This window comes from Lagopus leucura, unplaced genomic scaffold (genome assembly GCF_019238085.1).
Source record: "Lagopus leucura isolate 7727_CA_CO unplaced genomic scaffold, USGS_WTPT01 Super-Scaffold_741, whole genome shotgun sequence".
Lineage (NCBI taxonomy): Eukaryota > Metazoa > Chordata > Aves > Galliformes > Phasianidae > Lagopus > Lagopus leucura.
The window spans coordinates 5,209,749-5,234,452 of record NW_024962256.1 but is presented as its reverse complement, the minus strand read 5'-3'; the positions used below and the strand labels follow the sequence as shown (position 1 = coordinate 5,234,452).

Below are 24,704 nucleotides of genomic sequence, written 5' to 3'. Positions count from 1 at the left end.
GTAAAAACTATCAGAGAAAGAAAATAATCCTTATTTCAAAACTCAAGTGTGCTTTCTGAAACAGATACACAGAGAAAATTCCCAGTGTTAAAATATAAATACAAACATTTGCCAATTCATAGCAAAATCTGAAGATGATTGGCAACAAAACTGTTTCTTTAGCTTGACCAACTGCAAGCCAACCTAGTATTTGGCAAAATGAGTACATAGAGCCTGGGGTGAGATCGTGACACTTAATTAGTAGCTTGGTATGGTTATTGTTTTAATTCTCCTTGGAAGGCTACAATTCAGTTGTGTGGTTATTTTAGCTTAGGGCAAACACACTGTTGCTTTTTTTTTTACGTTGTTAGTTTGTTGAGACTAATCTTTTCTAAAACTATCTAGAATTGCCTGATTCAAACTATAATCTGTTCTCCTACAGTCTTGAAACGCTAACATTTCTTTTTAAATAGAATTTATTTGTATAAGCCTGCATATTCAAAGACAATGACAGACATTCTTATGTATTTATAAATAATAAAAATTGCCTCGGTCTGTATCAAAGTCAATCAGTGCTAGATATAATTGGAGGAACTCATTAATTTAAGTCAAGCATGACAGTTTTACAATTACAATATGCAGCCAGTTTAAATTAATGCTGTCCCAAAAAGAAACAGGAATTGTACACATCAGTAGCAGGAAATTTAACTGCTAGTACAATTCTCACAACTCAACTAAAGCAAACACCTTTTCAGTAGTGTAAATTTATTGTTTCTGCCCTTTAAGTTTCAACATAATTTTTAAATATCTGGAAAATCTCTGTTAACAGTGTTATTAAAAGTGCTACTCGCTGTTTATCTCCTGAAACACTCTCCTTGGAATGTTCTTGAGTTTAATCTTTTCCTAAGAATAGCAAGTCTGCCATCTAGTGCTTTATAGCCACCTCTAGTACATGCTTTATTTGATCTTTTTAATTATTATTATTTTAATAAAGGATGTCACGCTCTAAGTTCATAAATGCCATATACATGCACATGTACACACAGTGCTTGAAAGTCACAGTTAATCTTCTTGCTGCCAGGTTGCATTACATATTTCAACAGCTATTAGCACATACAGCCATCTTCTACTCTCACTTATCGATTGTGAGAACTACTCATAAGCTGAGAGCAACCAAAGCCAAGTTCAGTCATCCCAGATCTTGCACCCACCTATTTCTAGAACAGCTCTCCTCAGAGGCTACTTATGTCTGTGGCCTATATCAGAACTCGAATTATAAGATCAAGAAAAAGGAAAAAAGGTATGTTCAAACAGTAAACACCAGGTAGTCTGACCTATTGACAGTTAACCCCAGCCTGAAATGTATTTTGACAACATAAATAAGAATGCATTACCTGAGGACCATTCTGCTTTCAGATAGTACTTAACTGATGCTTCCAAGAAGTGAATATAAGTAAGATGTTGCCATAAATTACTGACTTTTAAAATCTATCCCCCACAGAAAGATGGTTTGGTGTTACAAACAAGCAAGAAGTCAGAAAGGAAAAATATAAACACCTCTAAAGAAGTACTACACCTTTACCCCAGGATGCAGGTATCGAAAAATCAGTTAAGATTTGTTTTTCTTATTTTTTTATTGAGATGAATTTTACATAAAAGTAAATTTTGGATATAAATAGGGTATAAGAAACATAAAAACTAAGTGTTTGGTTTTGTTTCAGACACCACTCACTTTGCATAACAATGTCCCTTAAAATATTCAAAATTAAAATTTTACTCTTTAGAAGGGTAGAGAAAATGGGTAGAGACTGTCATTCCTCTTTATTTTGCCCTTTTGGGAGTCCTGGAGTAATGGGGCTAATGCAGTTCCAGGACTGCAATACATACCTTACAAGAGTTTACAGCCAGAAGCAAAATCCCCTTTTTCCTGTTGAGCTCTCTTCACAGATACCAGATTTTATTTTAAGAGTGTCCTCTGAGCATGCACTTCGTGCTTTCTCACTGATTTCAGTTAGGAAAGTATCTTGGTAAGTCACTGATTTACTGAGAGAACTGACCACTGCCATCCTCTCTGCACATCCACCAAGGAAATAAGGAAGAGCTATAATTGTTTCAATGCTGACAGTATGGAATTGCATTGTAAAGCCTATTATTCATATTGCACTCCCGAAAACTGCTACAAAATATTTAATACCTCACATGCTATCACATTTCTCCATGAAATGCATTTTAAGTACAATATAAGAAAATAATGTATTAATAAAATAACTTAAAGATATCCTTGGATTTGTTTTAAATCTACAAGTATTATTTCCCCACTAGTTGTTATGCTGATTGTTTTTAGTTATGAACAACTGAGAATTTAGCAACACTTTCCCTGGCTTTACATTTCCTCCCTTGATGTCCACTGGGCCAATAAGGAAAGCTGAGATGTGACAGTGCTTTGCAGTATATCTTAACCTTAAGGTTCCTGCAGATGGGCCTACCACCTTGCTTTTATATATGCTTCATCCCAGAACACATGAAACAGTGGCTGATGTTCTACTGCACAGCTGACATTTCCTAAAACAATGAGCTGAGAGAAAAATCAGGGCTGTGGAAGAAAACACAACAAAGCTAGGAAAACAGTTAAAATTTGTATGGCTTTTCAGCCACTTTTATGGACAGATATTAGTGCTTCCTCTTTTCCAAAGGCTTTAAATCCAACAAATCTCCTTTAGAGACAGATATTCTGGCAAAGATGGGGGGGGACGGGAGGGGGGGGAAAAAATCAATAAATAGGTTTTAACTTTACAGAAGGCCATGAATCATTTAGTCCATCCCTGTTTTAATTCTCGTCATAAGTGACCCATCCCTCTTGACCTCAACACATACTTGGATTCTCTAATCCTTCTCAAAGGTCATGTTCTAATCTCCCACAGATTTAAAAGCAGGCCTGCTCTGCAGCACAGCAAAGTCTATAATATTACCCTGGATACATAATGCACATCCTTTTGAATGCAAAATACAAGATTCTTCTGATTTCTCTTTGAGATCACATATAGTCCTACATCCACAAAACATTTGTCTAACCAAAGATGAACAACAGATTAATAAAAATTGTTAAGTTATTGTAATTTTATTGCTTGCAATGACACACCTGTTGTGCATTGCTGAATCTATGAATGCTTTATATTTTGAATTGTCTTGCCACGTAACCCACTACTGCTGCCTATTTCAAAAGAGCAACCAAAAGAAGAACTACCACTGTTGATCTCAGTTTCCAAAAGAGAAAAGTGCTTCTAAGCACATTTAAAGCACTAAAAGGGAGAAAGAAATAAAGGTCTGTCAAAGGTATATCTGTGTATAGTTTTTAACTACTTTTTCTTAGCTGGTTACTCATGTGGGTTTTGGCTAGGAATTGTCTTGGTGGAACAGGCAACACTTGAGAGCTCTGCTCCAGCAGTGTAGCTCAGCCCTGCTTGAACCACATTTCTGCTCACGCTCTTACTTGGGAGAGCTTTAACAGAATGGACAAAAAGCAGAGAGAATTTGTGAATGCTTTGTGCTAAATTACTCATCTGGAAATTCTGACAACCACATACGTGAATAATGCAGTTTATACCCACAGTACTGATTTGCTGAAAGCGTCTATGTCTTTGCACAGAGTAGTGCTCAGAAACAGATACTCACTTTGATAGAAATGTAGCATTGGAATTGAGACATTTAAAGTAACATACATATTGCAGACATTTTGGAAAGCTTTTGACCTTAATAATGCAGATTTCTAAAAGAAGTTTATGCAGTAAACTATAATATCCTTTCAAAAGGAGTGACTGTAAGCAAGCCTATACTCTACCCTCTATGTAAAAACATACTGTGAATTATGTATTTAAATTCTCATTTCTCTAGAGCACTGGTTTAGCTATATTTCCATTTATGATTTAAAGCACTGTGTCCAAATACGACCCAGGTCAGATTCTCAGAAGTGGCATTTGTCCCAGTGACTCTTTCCAATCAGTCTAAAACCATCTGGTTGCTGCATGTTTCTTTGCACCCAGGAGCACTGGTTCTGACAGTAGCATATTTCTAATGCTGACATGTGAAGAACTAATCCAGCAATTTGGATGCATACTTTGCTATCTAGGTGTCACTGTTATACATCACGCTGGCTCAGATACCAAACAACAATAACAACAACAAATACAAATGCATCACGACAAAATGTTATATTTATGGTTTGCGTACATGCATAAGTCAGCTGAACAACCATTTCTGGCCTCCATTCAAAATTCATTTATATGGATTAAATCAGCTTGCAATTGCACACAGAAAAAATGGTTTCTAACAGAAGGGTCTGGAGATACTGAGCCTCCTACCTAGAAACACAGAGGAACAAGCAGAACTGCACTCAATCTCCAAGAGCACTTACAAAGGCAAGCAAATCTGACTTTTCAATTAATGAAGCTCCTTGTTTTTTATAGATATTCTATTTTTTAATGTTTACAAGAAATCTTGGATAGTATTTTCTCCTGAAAGTGACATTTCCAACATTTCTGGACCAAGAAATCCTCCCTCTCATGAACTTCCCAAGCTGCAAATTGTTGTACATTAAGAAGGAAACATCACTATATAGCCATCCATTTGCTATACTATGCCCTGATACTCATATTCAGCTGCTCGCAGTGTGGTACTGGAGCAGACAGACCATCATACAGCTGCTGATACATTCTTCTACTTTCAATATTTTTCTAATTTTTATATCTGTGGTTTGTTCTCATTCTCATACTCTGACAAGTTTGTTTTTGCTGTTGTGACTTTTCAGCCATGCAGAGAAGTCATGAAAAATGAAATTAACATAATTTTAATAGAAGCAATAGGCTGCAGTTTTCACACAATCTGGATAATATAATATTGCATGCCTTATTATGAATGTCCTATTTACTTTTATTAAGTTTTGATAATTTTAACCAAGCAGGGAAAGGACTCACATCCAGTGCTGCCAAGATTTGAAATGCCACATTAGAATGAAATCTGATGTTTAATGAGCTGTCCTTGTCATCCGTAGAATTTGATGACATTTCTGCTGTTTGTCTTCCCGTGACAGCATCTGTATTTTTTTTTAACATCTATAATGTTTCAACATGATATATAAAACTCATTTATATATACATTCATATATATTTACACACATGCACATGCATATACATATATCATTCTTTTTGATCATGCCAGATCTTTCTGTAAGTGTTCTTCTGTTCTCGTTAGTACTCACGTCACTTCTACAGTCATGGCCATGTCTATGCACAGCGCTCACACTGTGCTAACTATCCTACACCACTACTAGAAGAAAAAAAATAATGAAGAAAATAAAATAATCTGTGCTATCCCACTAGGTTTAGAGTTTACTTACTAAGTTAACAGTCAATTGATGTTAATACCAGGGTCTAGATAAACACCAGTCTGCTCCCCCTTCCTGGTCTTTAGGATAGCAATAACAGGAAAGAGGGAGGAGTGCAGGCAAGAGTCAGGCTGTTGGGGAGAGAGGAAGAGGTGGAAAACGCTGCATTTTCACATGGCAGTGGGTATTTGCATCAAGAGTTGCAGAAGTTTCTGTCAGACAACAAGCATTCTCAATCCACACCCTGCTATTAAGAGAAACTCAGGCCAACCCCTATCATACAAAAGTTAGCCACACACTCAGAACTGAATTCTAAAGTTTGGGCTAAGAAAAAACATTCCAGTTAAGGATAGCATTTGAACAAGTGAATAAAAATAAAATTTAAGCACATAAAATGTAGTGAAGATGGCTAAACTTAAGCATGTAACTAAAAGCTTTCCAGAAGATCCCAGCTGTTACAGTGAGTTACTAGCTGTAATCTTATTTCTGTACCATTCATTCATTGATTTTGGTTATGAAAGGAAGAAACAAATTTGCTTAGAAGTTTTGTTTCTCATAGACCTATTCTGATTATAAGTATATACTCTTCTCTATTCATTTGTTTTTCCTCAGTATTTTCTTTCCTCCAGAGCAATAACTACCAGCATGATGTAGAAAACAAGAATATTCTTCACTTCAAGGAGAAGCAAATGGTAATACAGGTGTTTAAATAGAAAGTTCCTATCGAGTAGCAAAATAAGTACAGAAAAATAGCATCCAAATGCATATCTTCTACAGAAGCAAAACATTCTTATGTGACAGTCAATATTAAAGTCATACTTTCAAATACTTAAGCATATAAGAAATGAAAGTTGCACTTTATGACAAGCTTTAATACATGATTTAGCAGGTAATGAACGGTGCCAATAAGCAATTGTCACTGAAATCATAGGTCAGTCAGTTATCCATAAATTAGCAAATAATTTCTCATTATGATACATTATCCACTAAATGTAAGACAGACAGAATTCCATTATTTTAATTAGTGCGGATTCCTTCTTACCTCCAGATATTATAGTTTATATGCTACATTTTAAATTACTGAAAGTATTAGATTTATCTACCCCAAAACAACAAGATCTTTAAAATATTTTGAAATGTGACAGAAGACAAATACTGGTAGTGGGCTAAAGGTGGAAGGCTATCTTGAATACAGCACAATTTGTCTACAGTATGATTTATAGACCCAACCTGTAACATGATAGCAAAAAATAAGGTTTTTCTTGGAGGTGCCTGAGGTCTACAAATCTCATTACCATCATTTTTTTTTCCACCTCTAAATTTAATAGCTTTTATTTTTAAGGGGCAAAACAAACATTGATGGACATATCCAACATAGATTCTTTAGCACTACTTCTCATGTACTCATTACCTATCTTTGATTCCAAATAATTTATAAAACAAACAGATAAGAAAATCCAAATCTCTGAGTAATGAAATTTCTCATTTAAAGAAGTAAGAATGTAGCCATGGAGACAAGTAACAAATGAAAATAAATTTATTTTATTCACATTACCTTTTAATCATAGCTCTAAGGAGTATTTTCAATCAGGTCTATTTTATATAAAAAAATCAACAATTACAACAGCATGTTTTAAATATTTAAAGATGAACCTCCAGTTTGAAAAGTTACAAACAAACTTGTCTGTGGAAAAAAAAAAGTAAAAAAAATTTTACAACTGGCAAAAAGTGTAAGCCTAGGGATACGTCAGCATCTCTAATTTAGTACATGTCTATTTTGTTATGTAAAACACATTTTGCAGACACAGACCATTAAAGGTAGAAAGAAACATTAGTAAAGAAAAAAAAAACACTACTTTGTTAGGCAGATTATGCCTTAAAGAGATTCTAAGACAAAACTTTTGTGTGCATTCTGAACGGATGCTGCGAATATAATCAGAGATACTACTTTATGTAAATTTAAATTGGAGGTTGGGATGGTGTTGGGAAACAACAGACAAATGGATTCAGTCTAACATAGAGCAGGTATATGCAAAAGTCTGAAGAATTAAAACAGTGTTCTTCAGCATCAGTTTTTTATGATGATTAAAATTACTATTTAACATTGATATTGGCTCAGCAAAATTGGCACATCTCTCTGAGGGATTTCTGCACATGGGTAATAAGCATTCCTATGCCTTCGAGTCTTTCATTAGGACTATCAGAAATGTAGTGCTTTAGAAGTTAATTTGCCCAAGGCACCTTTCCTGCAACTATGAGGACATGCAGACAACACACGTGCTCTACCATTTATGATACTCTGGAGAACTGCTGTGCATCATGCCCCTTGGAGGTATACTCGCTAAGCCATTCTCAGTGCCCTAAGAAAATACTACTGTTTGGTCTATTTGCATTTTCCTATCACAAATTCTGTCAAGTGAACAATAATGCAATTACAGGTTCTTTTTGTTCACATACAGAGTTATAATGCAATGACTTGGTCGTTGCCTCTAACTTTGGAGAAAATTCCAGTAGCCTTTAATTTGCTTTCTCAACCAGAGAAGCCCAGGGGGGTATTTCATGTTTCAAAGAATCAATAGGCCCCAGCTTCAGAAAATCCCAAGAAAAATATTTAGTTTTACAGAGGCAACAAAATTACCACACAATGCATAAACAGCATTTAAGTAATGAACATCAAAAATGTAAGTACTCACAGTAACATGTTCCCCTAAGCGGATTTCCAAGATACCTATTTTCAGAGTCACAGCTGTAGGGGGGAAAAAAGACAAAAGCAAACATTCCCATTAAATAAAGCATAGATTTTATACAAATGCAGCCAGAATATTTATTCCAAATAGCACGAGCTTGATTAGTAGCAGCACCGGCACAGGGAAACATAAAGTATGGGCTGTATTTCTTAATCAAGATGAGCTATTTTCTGGAAGGACTTCTCTTCTTGCAAAAGTAACCAGGAGTGATGAGGCTCTTGGATAGGGACTTCAGGTGTGTTTTGTGTCCACTTTGGATAAATGTGAGTGGGGCAGGGAAGATGAACACGGAATCTGCCACTATCCACTCTACCCCAGGGACTGCTCACCCCCTGGCTGCCATCCATCCCTCCACTGGCTCTTTCCAAGGAGACAGCATTTATCAGGCAGCAGTTCACTGCAGAAACTGTTCTCAAATAAATCTCCTCCTAACATGCACAGTCCCAAAACACTATCAGAGCAGGCTCTGCACCCTTATGTAACCTTCCAAATGTGCTCAAGCCACTCCTTCAGCGATGGAATATACATCCTCAGGTTCAAACACACAAATACATTATTTCAAACTCTTTTATATGAAAACAACAAAATACCCATAAGCATAAAATAATGACTACACTTTCACAGCACCTAAGAGAACCTAGATGTGCTCCAAAACGACATAGACTGCGCTAGAGAGGCTAATCCTAAACTATTAACTGTAACTAGACCATGGCAACCAGTTCTGGGGCCACAAATTGCAGCCATGGCATAGCATAGCAGTGTTCCAGAGGCAGCAGACCATGCATAGGATGCTAGGTGAAATTTAGGCTGAATAGGGCACACTGCATCCAGACTGTTGCTGCTGGGGAAAAAAAATGTGAATGAAAAGAACAGGAAAAATACCTTACTTATAAATATATATTTGTTTTCAGAGGCATGGAATATGCTACGGAATATCATAGTGATCAAATTGAGTTATATAACATTTCTCTAAAAATGTCACATACTTAAGTAGAAAATAACTATCTTGTTCTAGGTTTTCTTGGCTATTGTACAAAAGTCTCCAGCAAAATTATAATTTGCTATTAAGCATAGAGAATGTTTTATAAAACAGAGAGAAAACTTATCACTGCCTATTAAATTTCATAGAAATATTTTCCCACAGGAAATCTGGCTCAGTTAATGCATGGAATACTCTTCCATTACTTTGTTCTCTTAGAGAAATTTAAACTGCAAGCAGTTTTTGCTGCTTATGTTATTTGTAAGTGATATTAAAAAACTTTCTGATTTCGATGCCATGTGAGTTAACAAGCATGCTGTACAATACTGCCTGCCTTGCTACTGTTCTCTTCACTGGTTTCAAACCTGGTGTTTATTACCATGCTCATTATTCAAAATCAGGTAGAGCTTAGTTCACTCCTACCACAGAATGGGACTTCTTTATTTCTTGAAAATCTCAACTGGAAAAAAAAAAAGAAAGAAGGAAAAAAAAGTTTCCATACAGCTCCCTTTCACCATTCAGCTGCCCTTCTAACCAGATGAAACCATCTCCTGTGGGTCAGTAATTATCAGAAACCAAGGATTTTCAAAATTACATACACATTTTTGATGCTATATTTCTATTTATATTGCAGAAGAAGAAAAAAGGAAAAGGGAAAACAATAACTAAGAATACATAAAATTATCCGTAAAAGTCAGTGTAATGCACCACACATCTTACTGCTTAAGGAAGCACACAAAAGAATGTTTGATACAAAAATTATTAGGTATGTAATACTTTGCCATAGACAAGTATTCATCCAAATCCCAATAATTGTTAATTTCCTGATAATTTTAGACACGACCTCCACAAAACTTGAAGAGAAAATGGCAGTACAATTTTACAGCTATCATTTCAGCATACTGCATGATGAAATGAGAAAATACACATAACAGTATTTTTAAAAGTGAATTATAATACAGTAACAGCATTTGGTACACTATCACATTTATTATACTTTCTATATAGTGAACCCCGCAGAACACATTTTACTCAAGGGGTTGGCAGTTTTGGGCAAGCCATATCCAGTCTACTGGCCTTAGGAGACAGTACATGAGCATGAAGAGCTGCTGTAAAGGGGTGTAGTGGAATGCCCTGTGCAGTCCTGTGCTGCATGCTATGGGTGCTATGAACAAGAACCTCCCAGCCTGTCCAAAGCCACTCAACTCTATTACATCACCACAGTGTGGGAAGGAACCTCTTCCATGGGAAGGAACTGTGCAGCATGCCGGGGAAAGTCCATCTAGAGATCACCCTGAGCCTGGGGCTCCCACCATATGCAGTGACATAAGCTTTTCCCCTTATATGTACTCCGCTTTTTCATCCAACTTGTTAAAATAATATTTTATTATTATGCTATTCATTGTCAGGCTTTTCTTACTGAAATACAAGGGAATCACCCTTTCTTACACTTCTCTTCTGTCCCCTGGTGCAAAACAATTTTAAAACATTTATTAGTAGTAACATTAGGTGGAGTTCTTACGAATTAAGGAAGTCTGCTTTAATAAGAATGAAAGATACTATTTAAACACTCCATTTTCAGCACAGTAAAAAGATAAAACTACATCTAAAACTACTCATGTGAGTATATATGCTAAGTTCTGACTAAATTTAGTTTTGTCTTTAAATCCAACCATACTTCATTAAGCATATCTATTGCTCCGCTTTAGTCACTAATTGTCGTTCCAATTACAAAATTTTATATTTGCTGAATTATCTCCTTATGAGCTCTCCTTGTAGTAATTTTTGTACATTTTCCAAAAGACAGTACACATTTGAGCATATCTGAAGCATAATATATGCTTCATATCTGTAAATTGGGAATTATACTGGTTATAATATGTGCTGTGAGGCTATGATCATTTGCTTTAAGTGGCAATAATGAATGAGTAGTTCTTCTCTGGCCTGCCTCCAGAGACCCAGTTCCCATTTGCAAGTATAAATGGAGATACGTCCTAACATGTTACATACAAGCAAGTACTCTGGTTTGGTTCAGTACAAAAGTATTCATCAAGCTACTGGACTCATGGCCAGCTACTAACAGTCATCCTCCAATCTCTCCCTCAGTTATGCTTTCAAAACTAAACCATTTTCTTCCCCTCTCTCTGTATTTCCTGGAAGTTCAAACTAAAAAGTTACGAACAAATACATAAAATAATAATACTGCTCACGTTTACTACCAAGTTCATAATAATTTCTGGTTTTCTCTTCAAATATATGTTTTCAAGAACACACTATCACTAAGTTTTACAGATTTTTACTTTTTTTTAATGGATGAAAGGCTTATTTGTTGTTGTTTTTGTAAGAACATTTATAAATGACCTTATGATGAAGATTAGTAATATGTTTGATTTTGTGCACTGTACCAACATTTTTCAACCTTAAGAAAGGTTGCATGGTATGTATTGGTATTTCCCTCAAGCAAGCATCTCCAGGCCTCTCACCTAAATAAACCTGTCAGAATATAACACCAACCTGGATGATTAGGTGGAACCTCATAATATTCCATCCAACCTTTGATCACAAAGCAGGATTTTCTGTAGATCTACTGCTACAACTCGTTGGTACTTCTTTGTAATTAAAAATTAGTGCAAAAAAGAAAGAAGGAACAGGGAAAGAGGAACCCAAGTACCACTGGTCTTTCCTTGATTTGCATTTGTTTCTAATGCCAAATTCTGAAGGAAAACAAAAATGTATGTCAGACCACGCAATGGCCCTTCTGGGGCTGTTCTAACTTGTTTTGGCTTAGGTACAGACAGCTACTAAAGAGCGATGACCCACAACTCACACTGTGTCCTTCCAAATCTGAGATTCGTGATAGCTGTAGACTAACACAGAATCTGAGGGAGAACCATCATGTTTCTGACCTTCAGCTAGTTAAAGACAACTCTCAGACTGATTCTGCCTGGGATCTCAGCCTTGAACTACAGCAGGTCCCTGATAAAGACTAGTGGCTCTGGTAAACTCTTTCATAGCCACAGTCAGTGGCTTGCACCAGCTTTTAGATAAGTAATAATGTCCTCCAGGAGTACTGTTTATCATCTGCTATAGTGTTCTACTCTGATCTAGCCCTAATTTTTCATTCTGCTTCTTGTCCAGAGGTTTTGCTTCTGCTGCCCTCCATGCCGAATTCCTGCTTCTGAGTTACTTGTCCTAATTTAATGTCCAGAACGAGCTTCTGTTTTCATTCCATATGCTGACATTGATGTACACAAACTTTTATGTATGTAAAAGGGCACATTTGGAAGAGCAGGCTTCTCTCTTATCAAGAACTGTTCTCTCAAACGGACATTTCTTCCTTTGCATTTTGAAAGAACTAAAAGAAAATTTCACATCCTAAAGATAAAGTTTAATTCAAATACCTACAAGTTTTACATGAACCTGATCAGAACACATCACTTAACTGAACAAAGTATACTGATGTAGACAACAAATACTTTTGTTTAATATCTCTTAGTTTTTTATAATGATCTAAATTCTGTTGTACATGAGGAACCGTAGATCTAAAACTCCCTTTAGGGAACGGCAGTGGGAGGACTGCTCAGTGGATACCTTTCAATGGGATTTTCTATGATGCTATTCTATATCAAGTTTTAGAAAACAGGGATGTTAAGTGAATTATTTCTCTGCCTGTAACTACTTACATAGCGTTAAAGGCTTCATACAATATGAATGTGAGAAATATATATGAAAAAGTTTTAAGTAAATTACAATGCGCAAATGGCAATTTTTACATGGTGTCTTCAAGTCACATGTTCACTATTCCTAGATGTCTATGGAATTTCTGACTAGTCATTCATAAAGTATGTTGATAATATTAAACTTATCATACTTGTTTTCTTGTGACCTTTAAAACCAAGTTTTTGTCCATCAGACCATTTCAATATTTATTCCATGTTGTTCCGACAAATTCTTTCTCTGCCTAAAGTTATTTTTTATTCAATTTTCCTCTACTCTCCCATCCCATATGCAGCAAAGTCCATTAAGTTCACGTCTTACTGCCAGCCATTGTTCTACTATAACAATGTTCAGCTTCCTTTCAAGTCTTTTTTAATATCTAAGATAACAACCCCATCTTTTATTTGACTTTAGTAAAAAGTGATAGCAATCCACAGAGATACAGAAATATCTATTAAGGGTAGAACACAAGGAATTATGTGGGTGGTTGGAGAAATCATGAAGATAAATACATGTGCTCATTTTTCTCTGGTCCCTTTACCATGAAGGGCCTCAAACTCCATTAGCCCATTATAGTCCAAAGTCTTGCAAATTTCTTAGAGCAAAGATGACACTGATACTCCACTATGAAGTGCCAAATAAGTGGAAATAAATGTTACTGTTTATGTTATGACAACAACTGTATATCTGCCAATACTTATAGTCTTGGCAGGCTCTACTGAAAAGTTATCTTGTCTTTAAGAAGAAAATTTAAAATAAATGGCTGTAAAAAAGAAAGTGACTAAAATTAACACTATAGCCTCATGGCAGGTTATTGCAAAGTATTTTACAGCAGAAGACCTGGCCTGTCAGTCTTGAACAGAGTTCAAACTCTGTTTATGTTGGTTTTGATGAGCATGCTGCAGAGGACTACCATGAACAGCAATGCCTGCTCCTGGGCCAATGCAGTACCAGACAGAGTGTTTAAATCTGCAAGTAATCCCAATGTAAAGCATAAAGCTCTTTTCTAAACAATAGGTAGAAAGTCACCTAAACATTGACAGATTGATGAAAGAAAAATTGTTTGCTACTACCTTGCAATAGATTAGAATTCTATCATACCAATTGGGAGTGACTAGGAAAGACAAAGACTCTCTTCAGAAAACAATATTATCATCCCATACTGCACCTTAAACATTCAATCCTTCAACAAAGAAATGATAAATGAGTGTCTTTGGTTAGGATTTGTAATTACCTCGCAAGTTTTGCAATCAAACAACATGCTTGGGATCAAAGTAATTATATGATGAACACTTGTTTCTGTGTTAAAGTATGTTCAAAATGAAAAGGAAACAAACAAAAAGGAAGGAAAAACGGCTTCAACAGAAAACTTTCGTGCATGCTTGAGACTGATGAACGTGGCAGATCAATGAGCAAAAAAAAAAAAAAAAAAACAGGATTACAGAGTACTGAAATTTACTAAACAGGGACCTTTTCTGACGTCAGAGGTAAATGAAGAGAACTCAGGAGGCATCCAAAAATCCTGCTTGGTAATCCAGACATACTGCAGAGGTGGGATATAACTGATGCAGAGATTGTGTGGGAACAGTTATGGCATAATCCCTTCACGAGTCTCTATTTCACCAGCCTTGAGCGGTTCTATTTTCTATCCATCATTTTCTGACTGTCTGTTGGGTTTGCTTCTTAACTCTAGCCTGCATAGGATAATAGGCTACAATTACATTAACCGCCTTTCATCTCAGTTTGAATTAAATTTGTTCTGCATGCCAGCATGAAAATCTGTCCCAAGTCATTTTGCTTAAGTCAAAGAATAATAAACTGCCTCAGTAATAATACGGCCAATGGTTTCATTATGAAATATTCAGATTATTTTTTTTTTTTTTTTCCCACAGAGAGATAAGCTCAGAATTAGTTCCCAGGAAGAAAAGTTTCAGTTAAAATATTTGTCAGAAATATATGTATGTATTTTACATTATGATGATTTTTAAAATAATTAAAATAGAATCCTACCCTGAATTGCTTTCATCCCTTCTTTCTTTCCTGTTTCTAGACTGGTTTTCTAATTTATGTAAAAGTAACACTATAATTTGTAACACTGCACACAAATCAGAAAAACAAAATACTTTAACGTCACTTGAAACTTTGATGAGAAACAAAGTACTTATCACATTTTCCATAAATAAAGGAGAGAAATCATCTGATGGAGTGGAGAAATGCACTCTGAGAAAAATGTTTTTTTGGCAAGATGAGAATGGAAAAATTCCAAAAAATTCACTCTGATTATATAATGCTTTCAGAGTATTCTGATGCATTATAGCAAATGCCTCAACCTTGGATGAAATCTACATTTTTAATTTTAAAATTCTCAAGTGACCATTATGAGATAAGCTCAAAAAAATGTTATCTTCTGTACTACAATTTTAATCCTTTCATCTTTGCTTGTACATATTTCCTCCTGGACTTTTTAGTTTTAAAGGAAATATAACTGAAAAAACATTCCATGATCCTATACTTCTAGTTTAAAAATAGCTTCAGAGAAGAGTCCTAAACCACAAGGCATTGTCGAAATGGCAGAATATTTTATAAGCAATCTTGCTTTTACTGATTTAAATAATCAAGAATATAACACCAAGAAGAGTAAATACTTAACAGAAAATAAAACTTCATCTCCAAAGCAAGAAAAAAATCCCCCCCAAAATTATAGTATAGCAAAGATTTAATTAAAGTCTGTATCAAAAATGATGAAAACATGTACAATTATAACCTTACATAGTTTTATCCTTTTTCTACTTTGAAAGCAGGGTTGGAAAATGCATTTGACTTTGTATATATCAGGGTGATTTAAATAGAACTAGTTGAAAAAATCCATAAGTTATACTCAACAGTAAGTACAGTTTCTAAAAATAAAATAACAAATAATGATTATCTTTTCCAAAGAATGGATTTAACTGAATTCCCACTTCAGAATCTTAGAAGTATTTTATTTTTGCATGGATGGCACTGAACAGCAGTAAAATCCTTCAGCTGTTCAGATACGCTGTTATCTCTCATTTATTCATAAATATAGAGAGATAATATTTCTCTTTAATGGAAGAACTGATTGCCTTAATTTATTTTTTCCTTTTTTTTTTTTTTTCAGTCATCATTCGTTACCTTCAACTTTACCTCAGACTTTCTTTATTGACTCCAGAAAACAAAAATAGTAAAGAGAAAGAAAACGAATGAATAAGCAAAGTGTCAGGAGAGAATGGGAGGAACTTCTGCACCACTTTTGTGAAAATGTTGCTGCCATTCTCTATGTGATAATTTACAGTTATTGACCCAAGAGTAGAATAATGCAGAAGTAAACCACGCAGACCCTGGTGCACACCAAACCGCAAACATTCTCTCTTAAACTTCAGTAACAAGGCCTTATGGTGCTGTTAAATACTTCTCTGGATCCAGGCCCAAATTTGTGATTAAACCAAGACCATACGTAAGAAAGGATAAAATGACCTAAACAAGAACGGGATTACAGAGTCATTTTGAAGCATCTGTTAAGAAGTAATTGTGGTCCTCATCTCCTTCTGGATCTCATAAGAACTCATTCACAAGCCAATTGTTTTATTTATTTATTTATTTTTAAGCTAAACCTCCTTTATGAGAACTGATTTGTTAAATCTCTTTCAACATCTCCGACTGTTCCTTTCCCTTATAATTCTTGTCACTTCTCTGTGAGCAGCCCAACAACTTATCCTAGGGGACAGTAAGCCCTTCGGACATGTTTGGCAATCCCACTGCTGTCTATTTGGCTTCCTGCTTACATTTAATATTACTCCATTTATCATAGCTCTGCGTAACAGTAAATGACAGAATAGTGTAGTCACATTTTCATATCCGATTATAAACCTGCTTTGATTTTAAATCAGAATCTCCTTGCTATTTAAAACAGCTTTTTCAGGTGAAGTACTTACTTTTGACACTTTGTTCTTTTTTAAAGTTGCTGAAGAAATTTCTTTTCTTGTAATATCAGATGAAGCTGGAGAACTAAATCTGTAAATCAATCCTTCTGAAGTGATAATCTAATAAACCACTTGGGCATCACTGTTAAAGTTTAGGATATCATCAGGGCTCTTGAATTGCTTTATGCCTTCATAATCAAGCTCTCCAGCCCCATTATCTCATGCGCTTGATAAAGAACATCATCTTTCCTCCTCACCCCCAACTCAGCCACAAAATAATACAGAGAGCAAAGCATGGAAAGGTTACGCAGCTTAATTTCTATTTTACAATTTCTAAAGTTGGTTATTCAGTACAAAAGATGAAAAACATAAGGGAGCATTTCTGATGTTAAGAAATTATTATCTTATAGCTTGTAAGATAGGATATGTTCTATGCTATTTGTTGTCACTCTGTTTTTATTTGCCAAAAATACCTTACATATGATGGAAACTTGCTTTTAGTGTCAATTTTTGTTAGTTTATATTGTACAAGGTAAAATATTTTAGGTACTTCTTGATTATAATGCATATACTAAGGCAAAGATATATTTTTGCACATCAAATATTGATTGTTCTCTTTAAAATGTTGCACAGAGTATTCTTATCTTCATAACAGGATGAAAAAGAGTATATCATTTCAGTTAGCCTATCATTCAGGCATTACAGCTTTCCAAGCTCTGCCTATTGAACTTGGGCCACGGGGATGCAACTGAGGACAGGGTCTTCTGCAGCAGCTGCATAGTTGAGATGGAAAGCAGATGCAGTATATAAGAAAATGTGCATGACTTCAAAATATTTGCATATTCACCTATAGAAGAAAATGTGTTTGCTGTAATTGCAAGTCTCCCAAAAGTTAGGATTCTCTCTAAGCATAATTTAACACTATGTAATTGATGGGCTTACTCTATACAATTATCAGAAGCTTCATGAAAAATAGAAATGAAATGTAGCACATTTCTCATTCCTATGTCTTAATACTAAAATATAGTTTTTAGTTCCACCTATGCATAATTTGAATACTTTATGTGAAAATTTCTTTTTAACATGCTCAACAACTACTGAAGCAATTTAAAATTAATAACTGGCAAGAAATTGAAGCAAAATGTTTTTAACTTCACTAGAAATACACCTATTGTAGCTAAATTTTCATCTATATGTAAAGGTACACAATTGACTAAAAGGGGAAACAGAAAAATGAAAACAGCAGTAGGAAGATGCATATTACTTCTATTAGAAAGCATAAGAGCAGAAGAAAAGCAATCTTTCCATCACCAGGAGATTTTAACGAACAAATGGTGTCAGTACACCTCTGACCTAGCATTTCCTTATTCATGTATTAAAGCCAGCTCTGTATTCCTTTCTTAGTGAATAAAACCAATAAATATCACAAGCCAAAGCTGATAGGTACATCTATCAGTAAATGTTTTCAAGACAAAATAGCTTTATTTGCTTTGTAAAATTTTGAAAGCGTATTCAAAAGTAAAACTAGGCCACAATATTTTGTTCATGAGTATCCCATAACATTACATTAAGAGGAACTATTTAATTTCAAACTTCACTGTGCACCAATACCTCACAGAATGCTCTGTGCTACCACTGTGGTATTTTCTTTTCCCAATGCTACCTAGTTGGCTTTTCTTACATTAATGATGAAGTGATTGAAACTGATGTATATTTTAACGATAACAATTCTTGTATCAATTACTAATTACCATGCTAAGGGGTTATCAGGTATATATTATAGGCCCAGAACTACAATGCATGGAAAATAAAAGAATGGACAATAATTTACTCAAAGGGTAATATTTGATAATATTGAAACAGAAGTCGGCAGGCTGCTTATGCATTAAGAATGCAGGTGCCACAGAACACATTTTGTCCTCCATAATGATTTCCAGAAGAGTCTCTTATTTAACTCTTTGGGAAAAAAAAAATAAAAATCCTGTCTTTAAATGCTCTCCTTCCAAGAAGAAATATCTCTTTCCTCCCTTCTGCTCTATAGCTAAAATTGTCCACAACTGACTTAGATAGAAGTATTCACCAACAATAATAATGATGCAGATACTATAAAATAACACCCACTGAATGTAATCAGTTACTATTTAGCAGCATATAGAAGAAATATCAAAAACTGCTCCCTCAAATATCTAGATTTATTATTCTCAACTCAGTAGAAAGTTTTTTTCTGTTAAGCAGGGTGAGCAGCCAGAAAAGCCACCAACTTCTTTTTTTCCCATCTGTACTTAGAGATCCCTCAACTCTGATCAAAGCAGTAGGAATACACAAACAATTTCAAGCTGCACTGGAAATCTGTATCATTGTTTCTCTCCTTTCTTTTCTGCATCAAATATTCTAACTTTCAAAATCTGAACTGAGGTTTTGAGTTAGAAAAGAGGATTAAACATACTGTCATCTGAGATTCAGGATATAAAACTCTTAAAGTCGGAATAATTAAAAACTACAGATCCAAAGCATTTACTGGACTTAGGCAAATACTCACTTTCTCTGAAGAGAAATAGCAGAGTCAGAACATTCACCAAGCAGATGCGAGACATTCATGACATCAGGTTGACCAGTTAATAACTCAAAAAAAAGCTGAAATTGGACCGTGGAAGTAGTAGATACTGAAACCTTACAATGACAAGGTACATGGGGCCTGACTACAGTGAGACACTGAAATTCATTAGCAATAAAAGCAAAAAAAGTGCTCTAGCAGAGACTAATCCATGGATACTATCCTATCCAGGACAATCTATATGCTATTTGTTAAGGTTCTCATGAATGTAAGCAGCATGCAAAGCCAGCCCCAGCCATGCAACTCTTTTTTCTGTTTTTTGCATTACAGAAGTAGATTCAGAATCCACCAACGGCTTTCTAAAAATGAGAATAGACGCTAAGGTCACAACTTCACTGGATACCATCATATACTCAGATATAAAGCAGTTTTATGGCACTCAGTCTTTCTACTGGTCCTCTCCTCTATATGTCTTTCATGTGGCAAAGGCTGTCCCATTTTTTTCTCTAGTATAAGAGTAATTAGCCATTATCATCATCCCCACTACATATATACATAAATACAGTCATTTGGAAAATAATCTAACTTAAATGTCAAGAGCAAAATTACTTCATTCTTGTGAAAGAAAAATTCTCTTTCCACAAACTGCTCCCATTTTTCCAAACAATTATTACTGAAGTCAGAAAGACAAAAGACATATTTCATTGGAAGATCTAAGCAAATTGCGTGTAACATTTTAATTTTTGCTCCTAGCAAGAGACATCTTGCTAACATAACTACTTTTACACTGCAATATCAATATTGCAGTACTCTTGAGATTAACACATTCACAGTTGACCCACAATAAAATACCAGTATACAAAGCTCTTGGCTAAGTGTTGGCAACTGTTCCACAAACCCATAGCTCCTTCTCATTTCTTCCCTGAGAAAATCTTTCAGGAATAATAAAGGGTATTCAAACTCCAGTTCTCCATTTTATAGCTGGGCAATTTTCTGAATAAAATGCAATGTTTGCAATGTAACAATTCTTATGAAAAGTGTTGTTTCATATCTACAGGGTCCACAGTTCAAAGATCCCAGAGAGCTTCTGAACTTTACACACCATACACTGAATATAGCAAAGAACATGAAGCAGGCTACTGCAGTGAGAAAAATCAACAGAAAGGCAGATAGTGATATACAATACTGCCAAAACTCATTAAAAATACTTCACAAAGCCCCTTCCAAATCATAAGCTTTATTTTTCTTCAAATTTTAGATTACATACTATAACAAACATTTCTAGTTCCTGATATTTGCCTTGTGAGTTTTTAAGACATTAGACTGCACCTGCATCATATTCTGAAGGTTTGATACTAGAAACATTGTTTAAATGAAAGCTACAATTAAAGCAAAATGATTGATGCTAGAAACATGATTTTTTAAAAATAAAATAAAGCATCTAAAGTCTTTGATAGATCTAGTAACAGTTATCTACAAATAGAGCAGAAAATTAGTATGTTTAAAACATCTTCAGTGTTGAAGTGGGAGTTTTATTTTATTGTTCTCCTTAGCAGCCTAATAATCTAGCTGTTCACTAACTAGCTGAGGGCTCAAACCTTTCTCCTTACAGAAGCAAGATCACATTTTCATAGACTTAAAGAACAGACACAGACACTAAACCCACACAGATCTGCGTATCATATTTTGCTGGAATTCTCCCTGAAAGATCAGAGCTAACAGAGTAACACATGTAGGGATGGAAAGAACACAAGTTTTCATCTCTATGGATAATTCAAAGTCCAGACTCAGCAGGAACAAAGAGGAAACAACCTCATGTCAAAAACCCTATATGTAAAAGTAATGGTGGAATATGATGAAATAGCAAAAGAAAGGGAAAATCTTGCAAAGAATATTAAATACGGTTACCTCTAGTATTTTAAAACACTGTATATTATATTTTTGAACTTCGTGTTAGAAAAGCACCGCTCGATATACATATAAAAGCCTGCTTTAGTCAGCTTTCAGCAGCTACAATCTGTGTGTGTATGCTTGATAAAATTCTAATTAAGTTAATTTGTTACATGATTATGGTCAACTTTCCCCCTACTGGAAAGCACAAAAGAGAATGCTGAGAGGAAACAATGGGGAATAGATCTACTCTACTGTAAGCAAATAAAGCAGCAGTGCTATTAACAGAATGATGTCTTTTACTCAGAATGCTTTTACCTGTCTGTTTGGTAAGAGGGATTACACAGCTAGGAAGATGTTTTTACACTGGAGAGAACAGCTGGATGTTTCTAAATACATATTTTTTTCTCTATACACCAAATAAACAGGATTTTCATGACAAAAAACAGTATTTCTTCTACCTCCTCAGAATCATGACAAAAAAAATTGTCTGAAGCTCAGTATGATTAAAATGAGCAAGATATTAAATTTTCATTAAAAAAACCTGGATCTTTAAATGTTGTACTCTTAAATTTACCCTTCTTACAACTACATAAAAGACACTATGAAAAAAACACTAAAAACTATTTTCACTAACATTTCATTACAAAAGTCTTACAGATTTGTTTTCATGCATTGTTTTTTGTTGTTGTTTTTTAAATCAGCAAGTAAGAGCACACAATCTGCCAGTCCCAAGACAAAAACTGTTTTCTCTGCAGATTCTTACAGCTCTCACTCTGAGAAAAAAGAAAAAAATAAAAGAAGTGTGGCAGGGTCTCCCTGATTTCCTAAAACCTCTGCCCCTAAGGCACAACATGTACCGCACCTGGCACACAGCTATAAAATCACAAGAGAGAAGGAGGAACAAAGGAAGGGAGAGAGAGAGGGAGATAACATGCAGCCCTGCGGCTAATGCTTTCTAATCAATAGTGTTCTTGACAGGAATATAAATCTAACTTTCACACAGCTAGAGTTTCAAACTTTCACAGAAATCCTTATTCTAGAAATTACATGGTTACAGGTTTGCTGCTAAGATTGCACAACAGTCCATCTAATAAGTGGCAAAAATGATTTTATCTAGAGATGTGGAGAACAGTATTCACACTTTGTTTGAATCAAGAACATTTATAAAGTAATAAATATGAGTAAAGCATTGACTTAAAAATCTTCCTTACCTTCAAGACAACAACTGCATATATACTCTGACAATATAATACGATACTTTCAAAACAGGTTTTGAACATAAGTGTTATTTTCTCCTGGATAATAGTGTTATATAATTTTTTAGAATCATATAATCACTTAGGTTGAAAAAAACCAACACTCTAAGTTCATCAAGTCCAACTATTAGCTTAGCACTGCCAAACCTACCACTAAGAAACATCCCATCTATATGGCTTTTAAATAACTCCAGGGATGGTGAGTCAATTGCTTTCCTGGGCAGCCTGTTTCAATGCTTCACAATCCTTTCAATAAAGTCTATCCTAATATCCAACCTAAACCTTTTCTGGAGCACCCTGAGGTCATTTTCTCTTGTCTAATCACTTGTTGACTAGGAGAAGAGACTAAGACCAACCCTTGGCTTTCTACAACCTCCTTTGATGTAGTTGTAGAGAGCGATGTCTCCCTCGAGCCTTTCCTCCAGGCTAAATAGCACCAGTTCCCTCAGCTGCTCCTCAGAATTTTTATTATCCCTAAAGATTTATACCTTTAATGTTTATAAAACAAACAAAACACACAAAAAAATACTAATTGGGTACCTCTGTGTATTAGATAGAATGAGTTGAAAGAAACATCTATAAATGTAAGGCTGTTCATAGTGTTATTTGTCCTGCTTAACAAGCTACTTCACTTCACTGGTTCCTTGTTCTTAGTCCTCTCTCTCTATCTCAAGCTGCAAACTCCTTCTCTAAGCAAAGACAGTAAGTTGTTTGAACACAAAACACAGGAAACTACCTGTACATTACAGATCTACACAATCCATTCTTCTGTATTCAGTGACGTGGAAAATCTTCTAAAATACTGTGTCCACATTAAGATGTTTCTAAAATTCTAAAAATCTAATTACTCTAGATCAATCCTGTAGATCATGTAGATCAAGATATTTGACAAACACGTTGAATATAATTACCAATTTTGCAGATATTTTTAAACTTAGTATCCACAAGGCGCATAAAAGAAGCTGTTTCCTTTTACAATACTTTAAAAATCAGTTACTAATGTTACAAAATGTTACTAAGATTTCTGATGTTGCTCTTTAAGAAGTGACTAATACTGAACTTCAAAATACAAAGATTTTTTTATTATTATTATTATTTTTTTTTTTAAGAGAAAAATATTACTATAGAATCACAAGAATTTCAGGCTACATTTAATTGTACTCACAGTTGACACTGGTCTCCTTTGATGCCTTTAGTTGTACAGAAACATTTTCCCGTTTGCATGTGACAAATATTTGCATGTCCACTGCACGTGCAAGCTATAAAATCAGAAGGGAAGAATGTGATTTATTCACCCATATTGTACTTTATAAGTAATGAAATTTTCATTGATATTAACACCATATCAAAACACACTTCCTATATGCTATACAAAGAAATACTACTTCAATTACAATCCTTTGTGGAATATTTCGTACATTTAGTTTATTTTCTGTAGAGTTAAGAACTTTGTATGTGTCAATAGATGCTCTCCACCACTGATTATTGACAATTTAAAACCAGAAGTCTGAGAAGAGTCATTACAGTCAACCATTTTTATGTCCCTTTATAAAACACAGAACATTATCAACACATTCCTTCTAGACAAGATAAAATTCTGACCAATAGGAAAAGCAGTGGCAAAATTCCATTAATTTTAAACGTCAAACTACAGAAAACATTATTGTAGTTGCACATTAAAATCTTAAATATATTTGGAACTCTTGAGAATATAAAGAACGCTTTGAAATCATTCAAACAAAGACTGAACTAATACTACAGTTATGGTACACAACAGGAATATTCTAGAAGCACACACAAAAAAAGGCATCATTAAAAGCTCCTTAAGTTTGAACTGGAGGAGAATCATAATCAACACTCCACTCTAATGTTCTTATTTTAAACTCAGTGGCTGAAGTAAATCCATGGTGGCCTCTCCATTGCAACTCTTGCTGCCTGATTGATTCCCATCTCAATTCAATCTTTTGTACTCCAAATTCTCCATTTTCTTTGCTTTTCCTTCTCGTGTTTATGGGAAGGACTCTTTTGTTTATGTAATAATCCCTCTTCTGTACCCATGTGTAGAAAACAATAACTTCCCTCTGGTAAATATAATTAAGTTCCCACATCACACTGGAATAATTATCTGCTAATATTCACACTATGTTTAAATACTTTCTTCAGTACAAAGCAACTCTGAACTTATCTTGATGATCATACTATCCTTTTACTGGTGTTTTCATTGCAACTAGGATAAAAGATTTAATATCTGGGTTCCT

At 34.8% G+C, this 24,704-nt stretch overlaps 1 protein-coding gene across 5 annotated transcripts in view; it reads right to left on the bottom strand.

Annotated features, from left to right (window-relative positions):
• Window positions 1-24,704, bottom strand: part of ATRNL1 (attractin like 1) — a 425,500-nt gene that overhangs the window by 265,116 nt on the left and 135,680 nt on the right. For all 5 annotated transcript variants that reach the window (XM_042863594.1, XM_042863598.1, XM_042863596.1 and 2 more), the window contains exons 20-21: window positions 23,612-23,705; window positions 8,053-8,105 (exon numbers count right to left, since the gene is read on the bottom strand). In XM_042863594.1, the coding sequence (XP_042719528.1) occupies window positions 8,053-8,105; window positions 23,612-23,705 (147 nt within the window). The remainder of the gene's footprint in view (window positions 1-8,052; window positions 8,106-23,611; window positions 23,706-24,704) is intronic.